At 43.4% G+C, this 21220-nt stretch overlaps 1 protein-coding gene across 1 annotated transcript in view; it reads right to left on the reverse strand.

The window, feature by feature from the left end:
* Positions 1–12761, reverse strand: part of dpy19l3 (dpy-19 like C-mannosyltransferase 3) — a 50905-nt gene extending 38144 nt beyond the window's left edge. Inside the window, exons 1-5 of the mRNA XM_084046934.1 lie at positions 12696–12761; positions 11598–11721; positions 9856–9983; positions 3416–3506; positions 909–1030 (exon numbers count right to left, since the gene is read on the reverse strand). Of these exons, the coding sequence (XP_083903060.1) occupies positions 909–1030; positions 3416–3506; positions 9856–9983; positions 11598–11712 (456 nt within the window). The 5' untranslated portion in view covers positions 11713–11721; positions 12696–12761. The remainder of the gene's footprint in view (positions 1–908; positions 1031–3415; positions 3507–9855; positions 9984–11597; positions 11722–12695) is intronic.
* Between the last annotated feature and the right edge of the window lie 8459 nt (positions 12762–21220).

Below are 21220 nucleotides of genomic sequence, written 5' to 3' on the forward strand. Positions count from 1 at the left end.
GATATGTTAAAAAGAACATTTGTTTCAGTTGATCCAATATAGTTATTATTTAGTCACTAGCTCTTGCTAATGCTTTTCAAACCTTGAACAAAAAAAAATCTGTTTTCTTGTGTTTGGTAGATTATGTCTCTGCTGTAACAATGCTTCTTGGCAATAACTTTATACAGTTGCAAAGCCTGTTTATTTCCCTTTTAATTGGTGCCCCATTTGTAAGGGAACATGACATTTGTGGTATGAGCAGCGCAGCTGAGTATGTTGGTTGTGCCAATGAAAAATGTGACAAATCTTCTCTGCCAATGCCAACTCTTGTTTAGTGTTGTTTGGTGGATTGGATGATTGAAGTCTATCAGTAACAAGGAAGGATAAGGACAAAATATATTGGCGAGTTTACAATCTGCATAATCTACCAAAAACAAATTAGTTTGATGTTTATTTATAAACACATTACATTTCGACACACTGTGAGCTTGTACAGTAGATCGGCTATTTTTGCTACAATACTTTTGCGCGACAAAGTATAAATTAGGGTATCAATTTATGAAAAAACATTAAAAGATATAAGCTTTCTGCCCGACTGCGACAATGTGTGTGTCACCTATATGAACGTTGTTTGATGTTTATTTATAAAGCCCACACACTTAACCATGTTCAACCTGGCATCCCTAGTTTGGGCATGTGATTGTAGGTCCCAAATGTTATCACATTTTCCACAATGTGTCAAAGATTGTGAAAATGGCAGCTCTACAAGCTCACACCACATTGCATTTCAACACATTGTGATCTTGTAGATCGGCAATTTTGTGCTACAGTACTTTAGCGTGACAAAGTATAAATAAGGGTATTCATTTATGAAAAAAACATTAAAAGATATAAGCTCTCTGCTCGACTGTGACGATGTGTGTGTGTACCTGTACAGGTAGGAGTCTGTAGATAATGCTGAGGAAGACCTCCTGGTAGATGTTCATTCGCTGTAACAGATTGACGGTCCTTTTGGACTCTGTCAAGTTGTCATGGATCAGCTCTGATAGACCTGGAAATGCACAAATGCAACGTTCACGTCCGCACATTTGTATCGCAATCACAAAGAAGCAGTGCTTTGGATACTTGATTAACACTTTAAGACCGGGAACGCATCTGTGTCACTTTAGATTTCTTTGGCTATTCAAAAATAGCAGATCTACAAGCTCATAGCGCGGCACCGAGTGCCACGCTATGAGCTTGTAGATCTGCTATTTTTGAAAAATCGTGAAGATTTGTGCAAATCTTTGAATATATATTCTACAAATGTCTTCTAAATCTAAAACAGTTTTTTGAAAAAACGTATGTTGCTATGTTGCAGCGTACCGCAAGCAGAGCTAATACCATTAGACAGCCCAATCTAGTGGTATCGGCCCAAGGAACCATCACGCCAGAAGGAAATGTTTGGATCGGGGCGGTGCACCTGATCTGGCGCAGCGCTCAGGTCCTGGACCTGGTGAGACGAAGGAGGAGCCCGGCCAGGAGACAACCCACAGAGCCTAGTCCCTCCACGTCCCAGAGCCTCCCCGAGTCCCGGCAGAGTACTTCCAGAGAAGCGGACTGCCCTGTCTTTCCCTATAGGACTGACCGTGGGTGCTACTGGGACGTAAGTCGGGGCTTGATCAACCCTGGCTGGGTCACCTGGGCGAGGGTGTATGTTGTATGTTGCGAGACCCGAAACACCCTATGACCCCAGGCTACAACACTGATGATACGTCCCAGTTGCATCCATGTGATGTTTTTCTTTATCTGTCAGTGGTGCTCCAACTTTTCCATGTCAAGGACCTCCAAAATGTTATGTATTTGGCCGTGGACCCCCATCTCCAAATAATGTTGTTCCAGGGACCTCCAGAAGCACAGATCGGAGTTAAAAATGTTCGCTTTAAAACATATATATATATATATTCAAAGATTTGCATAAATGTTCAAGATTAAAAAAAATAAATAGCAGATCTACAAGCTTGTATATCTACTTTTTTTGAATAGCCAAAGAAATCTAAAATGATAGAGATGCGTTCCCGGTCTTAAAGGGTTAAAGCCTAATTCAATTACTCAATTCATTTGATGAATGTGACTCTCTTGTGCATCAACCACTTAAACCCTCTAGTATAGACTTAGTTAACTGGACTTGAGTTAGCTCTGTACCTGGACCACTTTTTTCTCTTTATCTACACCACATCTCCCAAAAATAAGATAATAATCTACAAGCTCACAAAAGCATTGTGACATGTTGTGAGCTTGTAGATCTGCCATTTTTGGCCAATGTCCCCCCCAGGAATATGGATGCTGGGATTCAGGTGGTTAATACTATTGTAATTTTATATAATAAATCACAATCGCAGGCAGTGGATGCACGTCGTACAGGCAAGTACTACTATGTCATCATCACAATCCACTTGGTTTGATGCAAAAATAAACTGTGGCTCCAAAAGAGCAACAAAGAGCTGGTTCCCAGCTTTAGGCCAGGTTACGTCATACTAATCACCGCAGTGTGCTTCATCTGAGGCCAAAACATCCTCAAGTACTTTCCATGAGTAAGCCCAAATAGCCAACCATTTAGTTGGATGACATAATCTAACATTTAGTTAGATGACATAATAGAACTAAATGGTTGGCTGAGTGTGTGTCAGTGAGTGAGTGAGTGAGTGAGTGAGTGAGTGAGTGAGTGAGTGAGTGAGTGAGTGAGTGAGTAGTGAGTGAGTGAGTGAGTGAGCGAGTGTATGAGAGAGAGAGAGAGTGCATACATTTGTGTATGTACACATATATTTACACTTGCTTTGGCAAAGTAAACTTATGTTTTCTCATGCCAATAAAGCTCTTTTTAATTTAATTTAAGTGAGAGAGAGAGAGAGAGACGGAGAGAGAGAGAGAGAGAGAGAGAGAGAGAGAGAGAGAGAGAGAGAGAGAGAGAGAGAGGAAAGACACAAAACAGAGATGGAAGAAATAAATGGTTCTTTTCTTCCTTCTCAGACCGCTTAACTTTTAACCACCCCACCTATTCTCTCTGTCTCTCGCTCTATCGCTCTCACTCTCACTCTCTCGTGCGTGGGTGCGCTCTTATGTAATTTCACATTGGAAGAGACAGATACAGGAATAAACTCTGTGGTGGATGCTTATATTCAACCTCGGACTTTGTGAAGGGAACAAAATAATTACATTAATGTCTCACAAAGCACAGTGCGTCAACAAGCAGGGTTGGGACCAAGTGTTGGATCTCTTTAGTTTTCGAGGAAAGGGATGTAATAGTCAATATTATATACATAATATATAGCATAATATCAGATTGTACTATACTAGGCCATTAGGTCTCTAGGTCCAAATCGTGCCTGTGCCTCTTCTGAATGGTGAACATTTATCCATGCTTCTGTTCCTATAAGACATTCAGTTGCATGCATACCTTGTTGTATGGACGGAGCCTGCAACATCTGTTTGTAGTAGGAATAATACAGGCCGCATTCTGTCCGAAAGGAAATCTCACGCTCTACTTCCTGAACAGGGAACAGGGGAGGAATACCAAAACAAATATAGCAAATGAAAGTCAGACATGTCATTACTCACAATATGGAAAACAGATACCTTGTCAAGACATGAAGAATGAAGGATTCACACTGATAATCGTAAACAGACTGCTATACAGAGTATGTTAGTGTGTTTTCGTGCGTGCGCACACACACGCACACATGCTATTTAGATAGCTTCCCAAGAGATTTCCATTTGGTTATGCATCATTACAGTTCTGCTGAGGGGGTAAAACAGAGAAAGAACCAACAGTAAGTGAGCAGCAGGAAAGCATAACACAAATAGTTGATCGTTAGCCCGAATCCCACTAATACCACAAAATGAAAACAAAAGCATCTGCTGCACGTATTTTCATTCAACTTGCGTAGACATACACGTGTGTGTGTGCGTGCATAATGCACACATCTTTTGTCTGCTCCTTACCATGAGCTGAGAAAACCACAGCAGGTTCTCGTGGATGGCGTTGACACGCCAGGCCTGAGCCAGCGCCAGCAACACAGCCAATACCAACCCTGCTGCCATGGAAACACACCGTCGCCAAGGCCACAGGGGCAGAATGTTGGAGCCTGTGCCGTTCCGGGATCCTCCCGGCGTGGTAGCTGGTTCCCCTGCATCCTCCCTCCATGTGACAGTGGACTGAAATGCGTCCTGTGTTGTGTCGCCACAGTGCCAGTGACGCTCTAGCTTGCTGAGCTTGACTCTCTTACGAAGCTCCATTGTTTAGATACTAACTTCCTTTATCACCGCAGAGCCAGAGCCAGAGCCAGGTAAATGAAAAACATTTTCCACTTGCATGCTGTGTTGGTGTTGATTCAAATGCATTAACAGCAGTGGATTTGAGTTTTACTTCTTTGAAGTCAATCCAAGTGAGCTAACGAGCATTTTCATCTCTCCTTGTTGTCTGTCCAAGGAAATATCCAATAGTGCTCTCCCGGGGAATGAAGCTGCTAGTTTCCCCTATATTCCTCGGTTAGAATTTGCCTGAGGCAAAGAAAGCTTTGGCATTTATGCGGGGTTTCAGATGATTGGGTTAACCTGCACTTTTAAATCAAAAGTGAGAGAGGATGAGCCCAATTAACAGGGTGACACATTGTCGAATGCCATGAAGTGGAGTTCAGCTCTGATGAGAAACCATGCCTTTTTGAAGAAACTCGCTCCAGTTTCTCTCTAATTAAAACTTCTCATCTCTCTCTGATTCAGAACTCCAAGAATCCCAGTTAGAACACACTCAGTCAGGGCTGCCCCCTGCATTGCCTGGTTCTTGTCCTCCAGAGTAAAAATAAAAAAGACCGATGATTGCACCCTTCAACTACTAGCAGCGATGTCAAATACTTAAAAACATAAACAAAAAAGCCATTTGTGGTTTCTTTTAAAAGTCTCACGAAACGGCTGCTGACTGAGAGAGGGAAGCAGACATTACATTCTGAGGACTGTGGTCGACAGGATGGGAGTGTAGACAGAATGGGAGTGGAGATAGAGAGAGAGAGAGAGAGAGAGAGAGAGAGAGAGAGAGAGAGAGAGAGAGAGAGAGAGAGAGAGAGAGACAGAGAGAGAGAGAGAGAGAGTAGACTACCGGTGACCTCTTTGCATGTCTATAAAAACACACGCACACACAAAGACAGACGGAAATGTGTGTAGGTGGGAGTGCTTGGAACATCATTTGGAAAATGTCAGAAGCATTTGTCAGAGGCTTTTATGGATCTAAAGCCATGGATGATCTGAAGGACGTACGTCTAAAATAAACTCTAACACGACTTCACACCTATTAAGGCTCAAACGCTGTCTCAGCTGTCTCACCGGCTGAAACATACTGTGCATGTGTGAAAGATAGAGTGAGAGCGCAATTGGTGAGTGTGTGTGTGTGTGTGTGTGTGTGTGTGTGTGTGTGTGTGTGTGTGTGTGTGTGTGTGTGTGTGAGAGAGAGAGAAAGAGAGTCCCACACCAGATGACCTGGGAGGTATGCCTCCATTACATGCCTTCCAGATGTTCAAACACTGTGCCAATGTTCCCATGAAGTTCCCCTGACATCATTCCGACACGGATGAGGGATCTGTGTGCAAACCATGTGGGATTGTTAAAGCCAGTTCCTTTGTCTTCAAAGACACCAATACACATATTGGCATACAGTACCAGACACCTACTGTAAAGCCTGATGTATGCTTCAGCGACAAAGCTTTGTGTTACGTGTCGCTCGTCAAACATTACTTGTTTTCAACTATATCAGGCTTTAGGAAGCTAACCTTCAGCTATTTCAGTCACACAACAACCACTCTGCACCAACTTGAGTCCTAGCACCACAGCCCTTAAATGACTTTCCAACATGTTTCACAGCACTTGGTCTCTCCCACCGACCTGGAGTCGCGCGCACGCGTGCGTGCGTGCGTGCGTGCGTGCGTGCGTGCGTGCGTGCGTGCGTGCGTGCGTGCGTGCGTGCGTGCGTGCGTGCGTGCGTGCGTGCGTGCGTGCGTGTGTGTGCGCACCAGGATGATGGATCATCGCAGCTTTCCAGAAGAACAAAACAAATGTTTATTTCACTCAACGGTCATTTCTTTGGCCAAGTCAGAGCATCAAACGGCTCAGAGGGACATCCCAGAATAGTGTGTGCATTGTGCTCTATGTGTGTGCACGCGTATGTGTGTAATTTACTGGCCACAATTCAGTGCGCCGAATATGACTACAAAGACAGAAGCAGACAGTGATAACATTAACAGACGCTTGATGTGCGCTTGCTTGCTCGCTCACACACACACACATACAGTACGTGCGCACACACATACGCACGCGCAGTCGCGCACACACGCGCACGCACACACACACACACACACACACACACACACACACACACACACACACACACACACACACACACACACACACACACACACACACACACACACACACACACACACACACACACACACACACACACACACACACACAGAGCACTGGCAAACAATATGAAATCACATCAACCACCACACAGAATGTTCAGGAGGAGCTCACTCTCATGTGGGAATCCAAGGACTGTAAAGTGATCTGTTCAAGTATCCTTTGGGGCCTTCAGTGACTCATGAAAACGTATCATCTAAAGACCAAAGAAATGGAAAATAAATATTCGAGACGATATAAATGAATTGGGAAATGACATGCTTAAAGGCACAACAAAATAAAATCTATAAAATAATGAATGATAGGTATCCAAGTTGGAAATCACATAGGGAAAAAGAAAATCCATCTATTAAGGATCCTACTCTTAATAGCTCAAAAAGTGATTTCAACTTTATGGTTGCAGCCACAACCCCCAAACATAAAACAATGGCAACAAAAGGTAAATGAGGCTTGGCTATGGAAAAGATTACAGCCAAAATATAGTTGAAAATGGATATGTTTATGGACATAATATCATGGTCACCATGGATACTAGCTAGCTTCTAGCTAGCTTCTCTTTACTTAGGTTAGTTATTTTGAATGGCATTGTCATGTATTTTTTTGTTTTCTGTTATAATAACAGGTTGGGTTGTCACGATATTTTCATATAAAGTGAGATAAGAGAGTGTGGACAGGCCTATCAACTGAGCCAAAATATGAATTACATGACTAATGTTTACGATATATTGTTTCATTTCTTTTTGTCTTCTGTTTTTGTTTTGGTGGTGTTGGTGTTTATTAACAATGAAATTGAGGACTGCTTTTGTTAATCAATGATTGCAAAACAAATAGCTAATGCAAACTTATATCACTTTACAAAACTTTAAATTGTCCCTTTACATTCCAGATATTAGGTGTAAATGTTTAGAGGAAAAAGGAACATTGTTCCACTGTATTTGGGAGTGCTCAAGGATTTATCATTTAGGGTAAGAATTATAAAGAACATATTCCGTTTGGTGGGTCACAATGTTCCCCTCAAACTGAAGCTATGCATTTTAGATACATTTTAGACATCCAGAGAACTTGGTTGTTAATTCTAAGCAGTCAATGCTTATAAATTTTAGACTTCTTCATGCCAGGAGAATGATTGCCCTCTTTTAGAGCTCTGTGAGCTTATGGTCGAGGGAGATTGCAACCTGCCGAGCTTTGGAGAGACTTGCATACAGTATATACAGTAGTTAAAGGAAAAATTATAGAATAAAAAAGTGGAAATATTCCACTATCATGAAAGTCATCACTACTGCTGCTTTTAATTTTCTTATACCTTTGTTTCATACCTATTTAATAGTTTACTTAAATACCCATTTGTATGACAAACCTCAGCACTTTTGCACTTCACGTGTGAAGAATAAGAAAAACTGTCTGCCTATGCTCTCTCTCTCTTTCTCCTCCACCCTCACACACATGCAAACACACACAGGCAGAGACAAGACAGAAAAAAACAGCATGAGATTTGAAGCTGTGTGTGTCCACGTGTATTCTACTTGGTTAGGTGTGCTTCTTTTACAGTCTATCGCTGTGACACGCAGACTCGCAAATTACCCTGCATAGATTGTCTCCGTGTGGGTTGAGACGTGTTGTGCATTCACGTGGGTGGAAGATGACACACCTGGTTCTACAAATTGCCAGAAATAAGAGAAATACTTGGTCTTAGATTTCAAGGGCGTACCTGCTGATGCATCGTGATCTAGGCTGTTTTGTCCTGTGTTTCTCTTCTTCTCTGATCTCTACAGTTTTGTTCTTATGCCTCTTACTGTAGAATCACAACCGCTGTACCAGCCTATTAAACCAGACAACACTAATACACCATCCCTCACCTCGGCATGCCACATTGTACATCTAAAACAAACAGGCTCACATTACTACACCAACAAATAAACTTTGTTGGTACCCTGGTAAGAACATTCATGTGCAGTTCTGTGTGATAAAGGGGAAAGCCATGACCAATGACCCTGATTGAGCGGTTCGTTCTGTCATGTTCAGCTGCTATAAATCTGTTGTTTAATAAGCCTGCCTTAACTAGAGCACTGGTGAAGCCCTGCAAGAGAGATTAAACATGACATCACACCTCTGGCAGGGCATAAGGTTCTGTTGCAGAGTGCAGACAGTACAAGAATAGAAGGGAAACCCAAGTCAATTTGGGAACAAGTTCCTGCTGCTTAAAGACGTAACTGGGCTTATTTAACAATCCCGAAAGGCAATCTCCTGTGGCGTACGGAAAAACAATTTGCCTGTTTCAGCACAAGGTGTTTATGATGTGTTTTTGCAGACTCAGCCGGAAAGAAAGCTGTGGAGAAAGTTATAGTGGCTTGCATTGTTGAAAGAATTTCACGGTCACTTGAGATGATGAGAAGAAAAGAGCAGAAATGTACGTCATTGCATGATGGACAAATTGGAAGGGATTTTTCTGTATAACCATCTTCCACCTAAATTCGTTTTAAAGCCTAGTTCAGACCAAAGATTTCCGATGAGACTAAACCATTTGAGAAAAACATTTCAGCCTGATTTATATTAACTACATCAGCAGTAACCAGAATTTTAAGCCGTGTTGCAGTGTGACGCGTTGTGAGCTTACACTAGATCTGCTATTTTTTGCAGAGAAACATCGCAGCGGCCTGATTTACTCCTCACAGGTTGATGCCAAATACTGATGATAACCACTCCATAAAACTGTCAGACACCTCAATCTCAACGTCTCTGTAACTTCTCAGTAGAGGTCTCATAAACGACTTTTGAGTTCACGTGTTTTAAGCATCTTCCCAGATGCCTAAATGCTCTTGGCACAAATTGAGTGGCTGGTTCTTTGCATGAAAAATCCGGAGAGTTAACTTGGGTGCAGTAAGTGATATTTTCTTGCTATAGAGTGTTTGTTCAATCTCTCCAGCTGTTTAGTAAACATTAAATGCATGTTCAGGTCAGGATACCAATTTCATCCAGTCAGGAGAGAGACCTCATACAGGATACAGGATAAACAAGGGAAATTGAAGTGATAGATGTGAGCAGACAAAATTGGAACAGGAATCCTTATTTAAATTGGCTACTGGGGGCCGGCTGGCCCGACCGCATAACCTTTTAATAATAGTTTTTGTTTTGTTTTAACCAAACTACTGCTGGCTACAGTGCATACACTATCACTTACATAGTAAGTACAATATGGTGAAAAATTATGTAAGTAATTACATGTAATTAACAATGTTTTATTACACTTTCTTGATTCTACATGAGTTCCAAAATAATATTTTCTTTAGGACTTCAGTATGTTTTTTTGCAAGCCTAGTTCTTATAAATAAATGTGATGTGCGTATTCAACCCGCCCCATCTCTGAAAGACATGGAAAATGATAAAACTGAGTTTCACTAAAGCATGGCATGCATTCACTCCCGACCTCACCTTAATGTTGGAGAACCATAGGTCATTCTCATGCAGTGTTGCCACATAGATACAGCAGAGCAGGCCCAGACCCACCGATACCGACCAACCAACCGATGTCCAAATTATTGAACCCCACGACCAATCACCTGCAATAATATTAATGTCATTCAATGATGCCAAGAGGAAATTATGTTTTTTTTCTCCCTACCTTGTAAAGCTTGTTTGGTTCATAGAGTTTTATACTTTTTTACAAGAATCAATAAATGTTTTTAATTTCAATAGATACATGTACTGTAGATATGTTAACATGTTAAAAAGATTCCTGTGCGGTTTCAATAGGAATATTGGAATGCCTTAACGTGCAGTGTCTGTCTAATACATACCTTTTGTGATATAACACTATACTGACATTTTCCTTGACAATTAATTGTCATACAAATTTCGATTTCAGTTTTTGGCACTGAACATTGGACCAAATAAATAAAAATGTCTGTTTGCTTTTTAAACAAAAACTGCACAGGGCAGATATGACAAATAACTATGTAAAGAAATGACTGACATATGTAATAATGTTATACTTTGGAAATAGCTGGTCTACAAGCTGCAACGGGTTGATTTTTCAACATGGAAACAATTATGCAAAAATAATTGCAATTAGCCGATTATGTTATGTAATAATTGTGACAGGCCTAATTGTCGATAGGGTTTGTCGAATTTGTACCTCTTTCAGTACATTATCACACCAAACCAATATGTACTGGAGTATTTGAGAGCTACATACTAATATGTTTTACTTCCTAATGTTTACCATTTTGTATATAATGTAACGATATAATAACAATGACTTTTGCAGGTTTTATTTTTATTTTTTTCCAGACCACATATCAGAGAATTCCTCTTTCAATGCAGTACTTAATGCTGGAAAAAACTAAAGTAAAACACTGTCGAATTTGAGTCGGGTTTGTGAGATTCAGCCATCAGCTATCACGGAAACAGGAAGAGTGGGCACCAAAGCATTGTGGGCATCTCAATGTTAAATTGTAGTACAAGTACACATGATTTGAACATGCTTGAACATTTGACATTTAAGGCCTAATATTTCTACAATTGCTACAAATTGCTACAAAACCTGTGGCTAGCCAGTCATTATGGGCATAAAAAAGTTGTTAACATGCCCCACAATGTTATGGTGCCCCCTCTTCCTGTCTCTGCTATCACCAGTGTGATCTGTAACACAGATCCAGTGGGCACCAGGTGTTTGTGGTCACAAGGGCATTTTTTTCCAAAATGTAAAAAAATAAAGAGTAAATGTATGCTTTGGAAAATGGTTGGATATAATGTAAAGTATATGATTTGAACATACACGGTACATTATTAAGAGACCTAAATTTAGCCTTCAATTTATTGATTGTACCCTAAATGACTATATCACAGGTTTTGTATTGGGCCTTAGATGTAATTAGAAATATATATTATATGTATTTGGCCCCTCATTTATAAAATATATGTAGATATAAAGTCAAATATACAAAATAAAATAAAAAATAAATAAATGTTTTAAAAAATGGTGCCCAGAAATACCTGGTCCCCACTGTTACACTGGTTAGAAAACAATGTGATGGGTGTATTTGGAGACAGAAATTATATTAATGATTATATTTCATACCCTATACATGTACGTAATATGTATACATGTATAGTCTACATACGTATGTATGTATGTACCTGTATATAGCTTACACAGGACTTGGGTCACTCACCATTCAGGATCCTCTCTGAATGATGATCAGAACAGTTGGGTTTTTTGTTCTGGACCTCAGGGCCAGGAGTCAACTCCTTCCCCTTACTGCCCTTTCTCTGTCGCAGGACTGTCATAATGGAACCCTGGAAGATCAAGGATAGGATATGATTACTATACTGTATGTGCATAACTGATCAGTCTGCTCAGCTCAGCTGGTTCACACAGATGCACACACCTTCTAACAGAAGACAGCCAGAGAGAGAGGGGGGGAGGGAGAGGGAGAGGGAGAGGGAGAGAGAGAGAGAGAGAGAGAGAGAGAGAGAGAGAGAGAGAGAGAGAGAGAGAGAGAGAGAGAGAGAGAGGGGGGGGGGGCGGCGGCAGGGGGAGAGAGAGCGAAAGTGAAAGAAATAAAGAGAGAGAGCGAGGGAGAGAGAGAGAGAGAGAGAGAGAGAGAGAGAGAGAGAGAGAGAGAGAGAGAGAGAGAGAGAGAGAGAGAAGAAAAAAGAGAGAGAGAGGAAGAGAAAGGGAGAGAGAGACGGGGGAGAGAGAGAGAGAGAGAGAGAAAGAAAGAGAGAGAGGGGAGATGGAGAGGGCAAGAGAGAGCGAGGTCCCGTGAGAGGTAATGAAAACCGAGATGTAAGATGTCACAGGCTGGCAGTGCTGGCACGTTATCAAGTTCATCTCGTTTATTCTCTTAATAATATACTACACTTGTAGAGTCCAATAAACACACAGGCGTAACAGACTAGACGACAAAACGCACGCACACAGTCTAGACACGCAGACAAATTGTTGTGATCTGAGCCTGAGGAGGAAATCAACAATCAGCAGCAGGCTGCGGTGCGGGAGTGTCTGTTTGCATTGTTTTCATTCATTCTGTGAGAGAAAGACGTGACGGGCCTGCTTCGCAGCGGCATTTCCTACTAGTGAGTCCCGTCGCTGCTAGGATGACATGAAACCTCAGATCCCATCAGACAGTCCGCTAAGCTGGGCCGCCTCGTAAGGATCGACAACATTGATTTCAGGATCGCTCCCATTCGTAAATGCTAACAAAACCCACACGCACAGTCACACACACACGGATCTGATTACACTCTATCGTACATTTAAGCCTCACCCTCTCCTACGGCGCGTTGCAGAATGGTCCTCCTCCCCCTCTCTCTCTCACTCCCTCTCTTTCTTTCTCCTCTCTCTTCCCCTCTGGTTGATACTCGATATACATACGATAGGCAGCTGAATGGAGGAGAGTGGAGAGAGGCGGTGGGTAGGATGCGGTCTAGCCGCTATTCGTAGAGGCGCAGCAGATGGGTCTGTCGCATGGGGAAGCTGCACTGAGGCTGAGCTGCACAGACGGGCTGGGTTCAGCAGTCATTGTCTCTCCGCTCAATTTCCAACTCCTCGGTTCAAAGCTAGGCGAATGCATGTAATAGATGTAATAGATGGGTACACAGTGGTGTGTAAAGTAACAAAGTCCATGTACTCAAGTACTTAGAACAATTTTGAGGTACTTTTACTTTACTGGAGTATTTTCAATTTACAATACTTTATAGCAGGGATCTTCAACAGGGGGTCCGGGACCCCTAGGGGGTCCTCAGAGTTACTACAGGGGGTCCGCCAAATATTTGTGTGATATGATTGTTTTTGTATTCCTTTTCTGAGGAGAACTTTAGCAAAAAATAGCAGATCTACAAGCTCACAACGCCGTTGAAGACCCCTGCTTTATAGTATACTTCTACTACTCCACTACATCTCACTTGTAATTTTACTATTACTCCACTACAATTATTTGAAAACTTTAATTGCTCATTACTATTATTACAAAACACAGTTAACACTTCAGCCGTATATATTTCGGCCATTTGAAAATAGCAGATCTACATGCTCACAATACCTCAAGATGCAACGCAAGCTTGTATATCGGCTATTTTCAAAAGATGTTGTATTCTTTCTGCACATTCTGCACAATGAGTTCTTTTACTTTTGGTACTTTAAGTATATTTTGATGTCGATAACTTGTGTAGGCCTACTTGAACTCAAGTACATTTTTAAAACGGTGACTAATATTACTTGTAACAGAGTATATCTACATACATTGCAGGATTACTTAAGTATAACTTTTGAGTAGCCTACTTTTTCCACCACTGAATGGGTACCACATCGCCTGTCTACAAAAGCTGTACCTTGACCCGATATGTCAACAGCAGAGGGACAGTATTTATTCATTGTCGTGTCACAGTAGCCTACTACTGCATTACTATAGCCTACAGCCTATGATGGGACCTTGCTAAGCTGAATTCAACAGATAGCCACCTGTGAACCTTTCTGGGGGGGGCATATGGTCACCATATTATATTATGCTTTGGTCCCCCTATTATCCCCAGCAGCAGTAATAGGCCTGTACACTATGTTGCATGTATAGATTCAGCCCAGAAGAGCACAGCCAGACATTCAATTTATCAAGGCTATTTACCTTTCACAAGTATTTTGTGAGATAGGACTACTATCTATCACAGCAAAATACTGTCAACAGCCAGCATACAGATTTTAGACTGACCCAATGGCAAAAAAAGCTACTGTACACAGTAGCTGTATCATTTAGAATCACTGTAAGATGTGACTATAACATACATGCTCAGTCACATGACAGGTGCCAGTCAGAGAGGCCTTTTCAGTCTATCACACTGTCAGCATCCATCCTTTCCTCAAGTGCTACAGTATTAAGCTTGTTCAGTCCACATGAGAATGGAAGGATTGGCTTCCAGGACTAAAGAATTGTAATTTCCCACCAGACTGGAATGGCTGAAGGCCAGAGATTATGTTTTTGCCCCTGTCTGTCCATACGTTTGTTTGTCCATTTGTCCTTCCGGCCGTCTGTGAACAGCTATTGTCAAGGACCGATCAGCGTGAAAGTTTGCACGCACATATAGGCCAAAAGAACCTCTGTCCCAATTTAAATTGGCCTCATGGTAGCGTTATCAGGCTAATATTTTGCAACTTCTGCGCAATTTCACCGCATAAAATCACATAAAAACGCAGCATGATTTATCGCATAATCAAGGATTTTAGCCCGCATAATCAAGGATTTTTGCCCGCGTTTTTCTGGAGGGTCTAGATATTGGAGCTTTCCAAAGGCATATTCTGCGTGCGGTAAATTACACGTTCTTTCTACCCGGAATCACCTGGCTGCTACCTGCATGCCTACAGTGAGGAGCGATGACCTGGGAGTGGGAGGTAACGCTAGCTGGGAATCCGACTGCACGCTCAATCAATTTGGGAGAAAAAGAAAGCAGCCAGTGTGGTGTTGTGTGTACCAGGTGCGCACGGCCGGAACTGACAAACAGATCGATAGACAGACAGACACAAAGAAGAACGTGGTGGTTGTAAATAGAAATAATTCCATCCCCTTCGACCAAAGATAAACGAGGGAAGAATGACAGTCAGAGCTTCCTATGCGCATGCAGCTGATTTGAACAGATAATCATTCATACATTCAAATGGTCTAATTAATAGATGTGTTTAATTTTGAAACGGACATGGTTAAAGGGGCTACACCATGAATTTTTACTTTTTCTTCTTTTTTGTGTGTTTTTGGTCTCCCCCACCTCTCTTCTATCCTCAAAAATACCCCAGTTTGAACACTCAGGCTTTCACAGCAAATCTGGGGTTTTCTGTAAATTGGTCTAAAAACAGGCCAAACTGATTTGGTCCCGCAAGTGATGTCACTAGCGCGAACAATTCCTCCCATTTTTCAGTTCCAAAAAAATATATTTTTTTTTTAACACATCGGGTGCCAGCATTTTTTCATAACAACTTACCGTGGGTGCCAGCATTCTCCCCATTGACTGCGCTTTGCTGTTTAAAGTTTCCGCGTGCGTTACAAGCAAATCGATTCATGTTGTCCCATGAGCCTGGCTACAGGCTGGAACCATAACATTACCCTGGCGAGTTACAACGGGGGGGGGGGGGTCGCGCATCGCGCATGACCGATTTTCCCCACAGGAAACAGATTCGGAGATATAGGCGTTTCAAAGTAGGAAATAGACAGGAAGGGGATAGGCGGATGGGGGAAAAAAAATGTTTCCAGTGAGCGATCTGGCACTTCCTTCGCAGGATTACAATGGGTGCTCCCAGAGCTGCTCTAGCCCCGCCCGTGCGGAGAAAAACGAAAAAAACAAAAAGACTAAACTCACGGTTCAGACCGTGTTCGGCACCGAAGCTTCGGAACCGCCACTATGTAAACACACGGTTCAGACCGTGTTTGGCACCCGATGTGTTAAAAAATAAATATTTTTCTTATTTAATTTTTTTACTTTTTCCACACAGAACCAGGAGATAACATGCCTACAAACTGGCTCAATAGCGCCCCGTGCCAAACAGGACAATGTGGTGTTGCAGGTGAAAGTGCTTTATAAGCCAGAGAGAAGTTAGTTGGAATGAGTATATCTGAGGCTTGATTTAGGCTCAAACCTTTTGAAAAACGTTTGAGGGACATAAACAATATAATATTAAATATTATTATTGTTTTTTAAATTCATGGTGTAGCCCCTTTAAATCAATGAATTGTATTTCATGGCCAGTCACTTTATCCTGACGCTGTATAATAGTTAGTCAAATATTAGCCTTACCAAACATCAGGCTCACCGCCTATATAGCCAGGGCTGTGTGAGTCGTGGGTTTCAGCATCAGGGTGCGAGGGAGCTGCGGGGTAGCATTTCTACAACATATGGTGCAACTTTTCACATGTGTGGCGCCCCTAGAGGGCAGAAGTGTAAGTGCTTTTGGAGGTTAGAGCCTTGCACAAGCCCAAAACTAGAGCCATAGCCCACCCCTGGTCCGTGGTGTTTGACAAGGGTTTGCAATTTATCACCCTGAGCCCGGTCCCTACCCGAGACCAGGAATAAATATCTGTGCTCCTCGGAAAGCAGATCTCTGCCTGGCAGGGTTTGCCTACCAAGGGCTGTCTCAGTTGTAACATGCAGCCGCCAGGACACAAGGAATCTGTGGGCAGAAATATAATTTGAACGACGACAGACAGTGACATTTGTATTGCCTCCTGTGGGTGTAAGTAATTACTTTTGGCTCTGTGTTGTTTAGAGGCCCTTCAATGTTTGATTTTTTTTTTACCAGATCGGACGCTGCATTCAGGATCTTTTCTTTTTTAACAGGCCCCTCCCACAAACTTTGGAAACCAATCGTAGCCAATTGAAATGGAATATGAAGAATCTGAACAATACATCTTGATCACATGACAAAGTCTTTAGGAGAAGTAATTTAAAAAAAACACAAAATGGCCAAAAATGATTTTAGGCAGAAATGGTGTCCTATATATATGGGGAGTATTGAGCCAAGGGATCATGGGGAAAATTATTATTGTATGACATACGGTTCAAGTGGTATAGGCCAAACATGATAGATTAAAAATAAATAAATAAATAAATAAAAAAATTGAAATAAAACATTGTCCCGAGCCGGCCCAAATGAACTCACAGTGTCGAGGCCCAGGCATGTGTGGAAAAAAAATGACGCTTCACCGGCGTGTTTCACTGTTTTAGCGCTCCTTCAGCAGCCATCGCAGCACAACTCCTAAAAAGTGGCCGCTTCCCAGATGCAGATAAAGACTTTGCCCGCCTAACATCACGCGAGGTATCTGCTCTCTCCAGGGCGGCCAGTGTCAATGCCAACCTGTCAGGCAAATTTACATCAACCAAGCTCAAGGATGTCATATCCAAACTCAAACAAGGCAAGGCACCAGGCCCCGACAACATCCATCCAGAGTTTGTGATCCACCAGAGCGAAACAACATCCGCCTGGCTGTGCGCATTCCTCTCGGCGTGCCTCCGAAAGTCCAAACTCCCAAGGACATGGAGACGGGCGGCTGTCATAGCCCTGTTGAAACCCAACAAACCCCCGGATGACCCCAAGGCCTACAGGCCAATCTCGCTGCTCTGCGTCCCTTTTAAAATCTTGGAGAGGATGATCCACAGCCGCATTGAACCTGTAGTAGACCCACAGCTTCCGAGGGAACGGGCTGGTTTCCGTCGGGGCAGGTCAACGGTGGACCAAGTAACCCTGCTCACGCAAGACCTTGAGGAAAGCTTCCAGGCCAAAGCAAAAGCAGGGGTTGTCCTACTGGACTTGACCGCCGCCTATGACACCGTGTGGCACCGCGGACTCCACTTGAAGCTGCTGAGAACCATCCCGGACCGTCATATGGTCAATTTCATCATGGAGATGCTGTCAAACCGCAGCTTCATCCTCCAGACCAGTGAAGGCCAGCGCAGCAGGCTCAGGAGGCTGAGAAACGGGGTGCCACAAGGGTCTGTTCTTTCACCAATGCTCTTCAATATATACATCCTTGACCTACCTGCAACAACATCCAGAAGGTACGGGTACGCAGACGACCTAGCCATCATGCTGCAACAACCAACATGGAAGGCGGTGGAAGAGGGCCTAAGCCAGGACATGGGCATCTTGGCTGCCTACCTTCGCAGCTGGCGCCTGCAGCTCAGCATTGGGAAGACGGTGTCCGCAGCATAGACGGATTTCCGCGCGACGTCATCACAGAGCAGAATGCGCAATCTGCGCATGCCCGGGTGAAGGCGCGTTCGAAAATACAGCCCTGAGCGGCAGTGAGCGCACTGGCCAATACAAACTAATAGGCGAGTGTGCTCCGGTGCGTAATTTCCAAACGCACCCATAGGCTTCCCCCCGCAGCTGCGCGGTCATATTCCTCTCATGTTTACTAACAGGAAACCTCTCTATACCACCTCTGCAACTAGGAAGCGACAAGGGAATTGGAGATATCCGTGAACAGCAAACCCCTGGAGTTCCAACAGGCCCCAAAGTACCTTGGCGTACGCCTGGACAGGACTTTGTCATATAAACAACACCTCGAGGAAGTGAGGGCCAAAGTAACCTCAAGGGTCTCACTCATCCGTCGCCTCGCTGGTACGACCTGGGGTGCCTCCGCAAAGGTATTACGTATCTCCACACAAGCCCTCGTCTTTTCTGCGGCCGAGTACTGTGCCCCAACATGGAGCAGAAGCCCACACACCAAGAAGGTGGATGCGGCCATTAACAACGCCCTGAGGATCATAACTGGCTGCCTGAAACCCACCCCTGTGGTCTACCTGCCAGTCCTAGCAGGAATTGCGCCAGCCAGCCTACGGCGAGAGGCTGCCACCCTCGCCCTAGCAAGGAAAGCCCAGGAACACGATTGGCACCTCCTCCATGACACCACAACCATGGCAACACCTCCAAGCAGACTCAAGTCGCGCCACCCATGCAACTTGGCGGCCCAAGAGATGCTCACTTCCATCCCGGAGGACCTGTCAACCAAAGCCTGGCTGGCGGCGGCATGGAAGCAGGAGTGGGAGTCGGCAGGACAGACACGCATACACCACCATATCCGGGACCCTGGAGATGGCGCTGAAGGAGAAGACCTACCTCGCCGGCAATGGACCCTCCTGAACCGCCTACGCACCGGGGTTGGCTGCTTCAAAGCACCCATGAAGAAGTGGGGTCTAACAGACAGTGCAGCATGTGAGTGCGGGGAGCCTGAGCAGACTGCCAACCACATCATCACCGCTTGTCCCCTACATAGACCACCTTCAGAGGAGGGCCTCTTCAGAGTGGGACCTGAGACGAGGGCATGGCTACACGACACAAAGCTGGACATATGATGACGATACACGAAAGAAGAAGCAGCCGCTGGTCAAAAATGTCACTGTTTTTTTTCTTCCACTTTCTCCATGCCGTTTGGTGCCCCGAAGGTTGGTCAAGCATAAACTGAGGGGGCAGAATTTGCAACTGAGGGTGCCAGGCCCCCTCTGGCACCCCCGTGGCGAGACATAATGTGTACTGATTTGCAGACAAAATGGTGAAGTTACCTTGGTGTACTGGGAGTGTGCTTGCAATGTTTGATGGCAATCTGTGCAGCAGTTAAGCTGTGCACCGTCAAACACACAGACACGGACAGCGGTGAAATCATAATTAATTTGATTCATATTCATCCTATATCAAGTCATTAACAAATTGTTTAATTTAAACCTTGATCCTAATGTTTCTCTTGAAAACAACAACTCCTCCACACAGATCAGACAGCAGCAATCAAAATGCAACATACAACATGAATGGGGACAAGACACCTCAGTGGCTGTGTTCATGTTAATAGGTATTTACACACCTTTGTATGCACACACGCATGTGCACGGGCCCCCACACACCATCAAATCTAATAATCAAATATTCATCCCGGTATTCATTTAAAATGAATACAATTAAATTAAATAAGCCATTGTTCTCCTTTAACTGGATTGGCTTGATGTGGAGCCGTGAGAGATTGAGAGGACAGGGGAGCTTGCTCTCAGATGGAAAAGGGAGTGTGTGTTCTGTGGCCAATATGAAAGGCCTGAAGATTAGAAGAAAGTAAATTGGCAGGACGCTTGTTGGAGAGAGGGATTATTGGAGAAGAAAACTGTAAATGTTTAATGGTTCTCTGCCCGCGCAGCTCCCCCCCCCTGTTACTGTACTTGGAAGGCCCTTGTTTATATTTTGTTTTTTTGTTTTTACACTCACACACACACACACACACACACACACACACACACACACACACACACACACACACACACACACACACACACACACACACACACACACACACACACACACACACACACACACACACACACACACACACACACACACACACACACACACACACACACACATCAAATAGGTCTCTGAGTCTCTCCGTTCCTCTCTCAGAAGTCTGTCTCAGAGGGATGGAAGGAGTGAGCAACATGAGAGGCCGTGCACCATTAGAGATAAGCCATGTATCTCCCAGTAGACCCAATTGGAATCCCTAAGCCAGTGTGGGATTGAACATTCTTTGTGATTCTCTTAGTTTTTATCCAATTGAACAAAAACATGGTTTCTGGAGCAAGGAAATTTGGGCATTAGCCATTACACAAGTTGAGAACTGACCTGGTCGTGCAAGTCACTTTAATCATTGCTTTCTTCCTTAGATTCAACAGTGCCCCTCTCTCTTTGGCCTCTTTTCATCCATTGCCATATTAAAATGTATTTCTTGATCTCCACTTTCATGGTATAGGCCCTAAAAGGTTTAGGTAGAAACCTCGACTGTGTAAACGAATGGGTAGCCTAAAATGTTTTTTTTTTACAGCAGCTGACAGAAGGGGTCAGGGATTCATGTAAAGTGAAGGGATTACAGAAGCAGACATTTTTCCTTTCAAAATGAGTGCACGTGCTTGCTATGCACAGCCTGCATGGTGGGTCTTTGTGGATATGACTGTTGTGTTGTAGGGCAACACTCTCTTTGCTTATCACCTCACAACCAGCCCTTGAGTTATTGCCCTTCATACTAACTTATTAAAAACCACATGAAAAGACTGTTTCTTTTTGCTTTGAATACAGTTGGGGATATATGTATACCTGAAATTGATTTATGACTTATTTCCTGGAAGGCCCATGAAAGCCCCATTCTGACGGCATTTGATTTCCTCTCCCTATGAGTCCAATTTATTTAATTAGGTTTAACCTTGCAACAAGAATGCTATGCAATGAAAAGCTCGTTCACCAAGGCATGCATGCAGTAAAGACATGAAACATGTACAAATG

Source organism: Gymnoscopelus microlampas, assembly GCF_963454915.1.
Source record: "Gymnoscopelus microlampas genome assembly, chromosome: 1".
Taxonomy (NCBI): domain Eukaryota; kingdom Metazoa; phylum Chordata; class Actinopteri; order Myctophiformes; family Myctophidae; genus Gymnoscopelus; species Gymnoscopelus microlampas.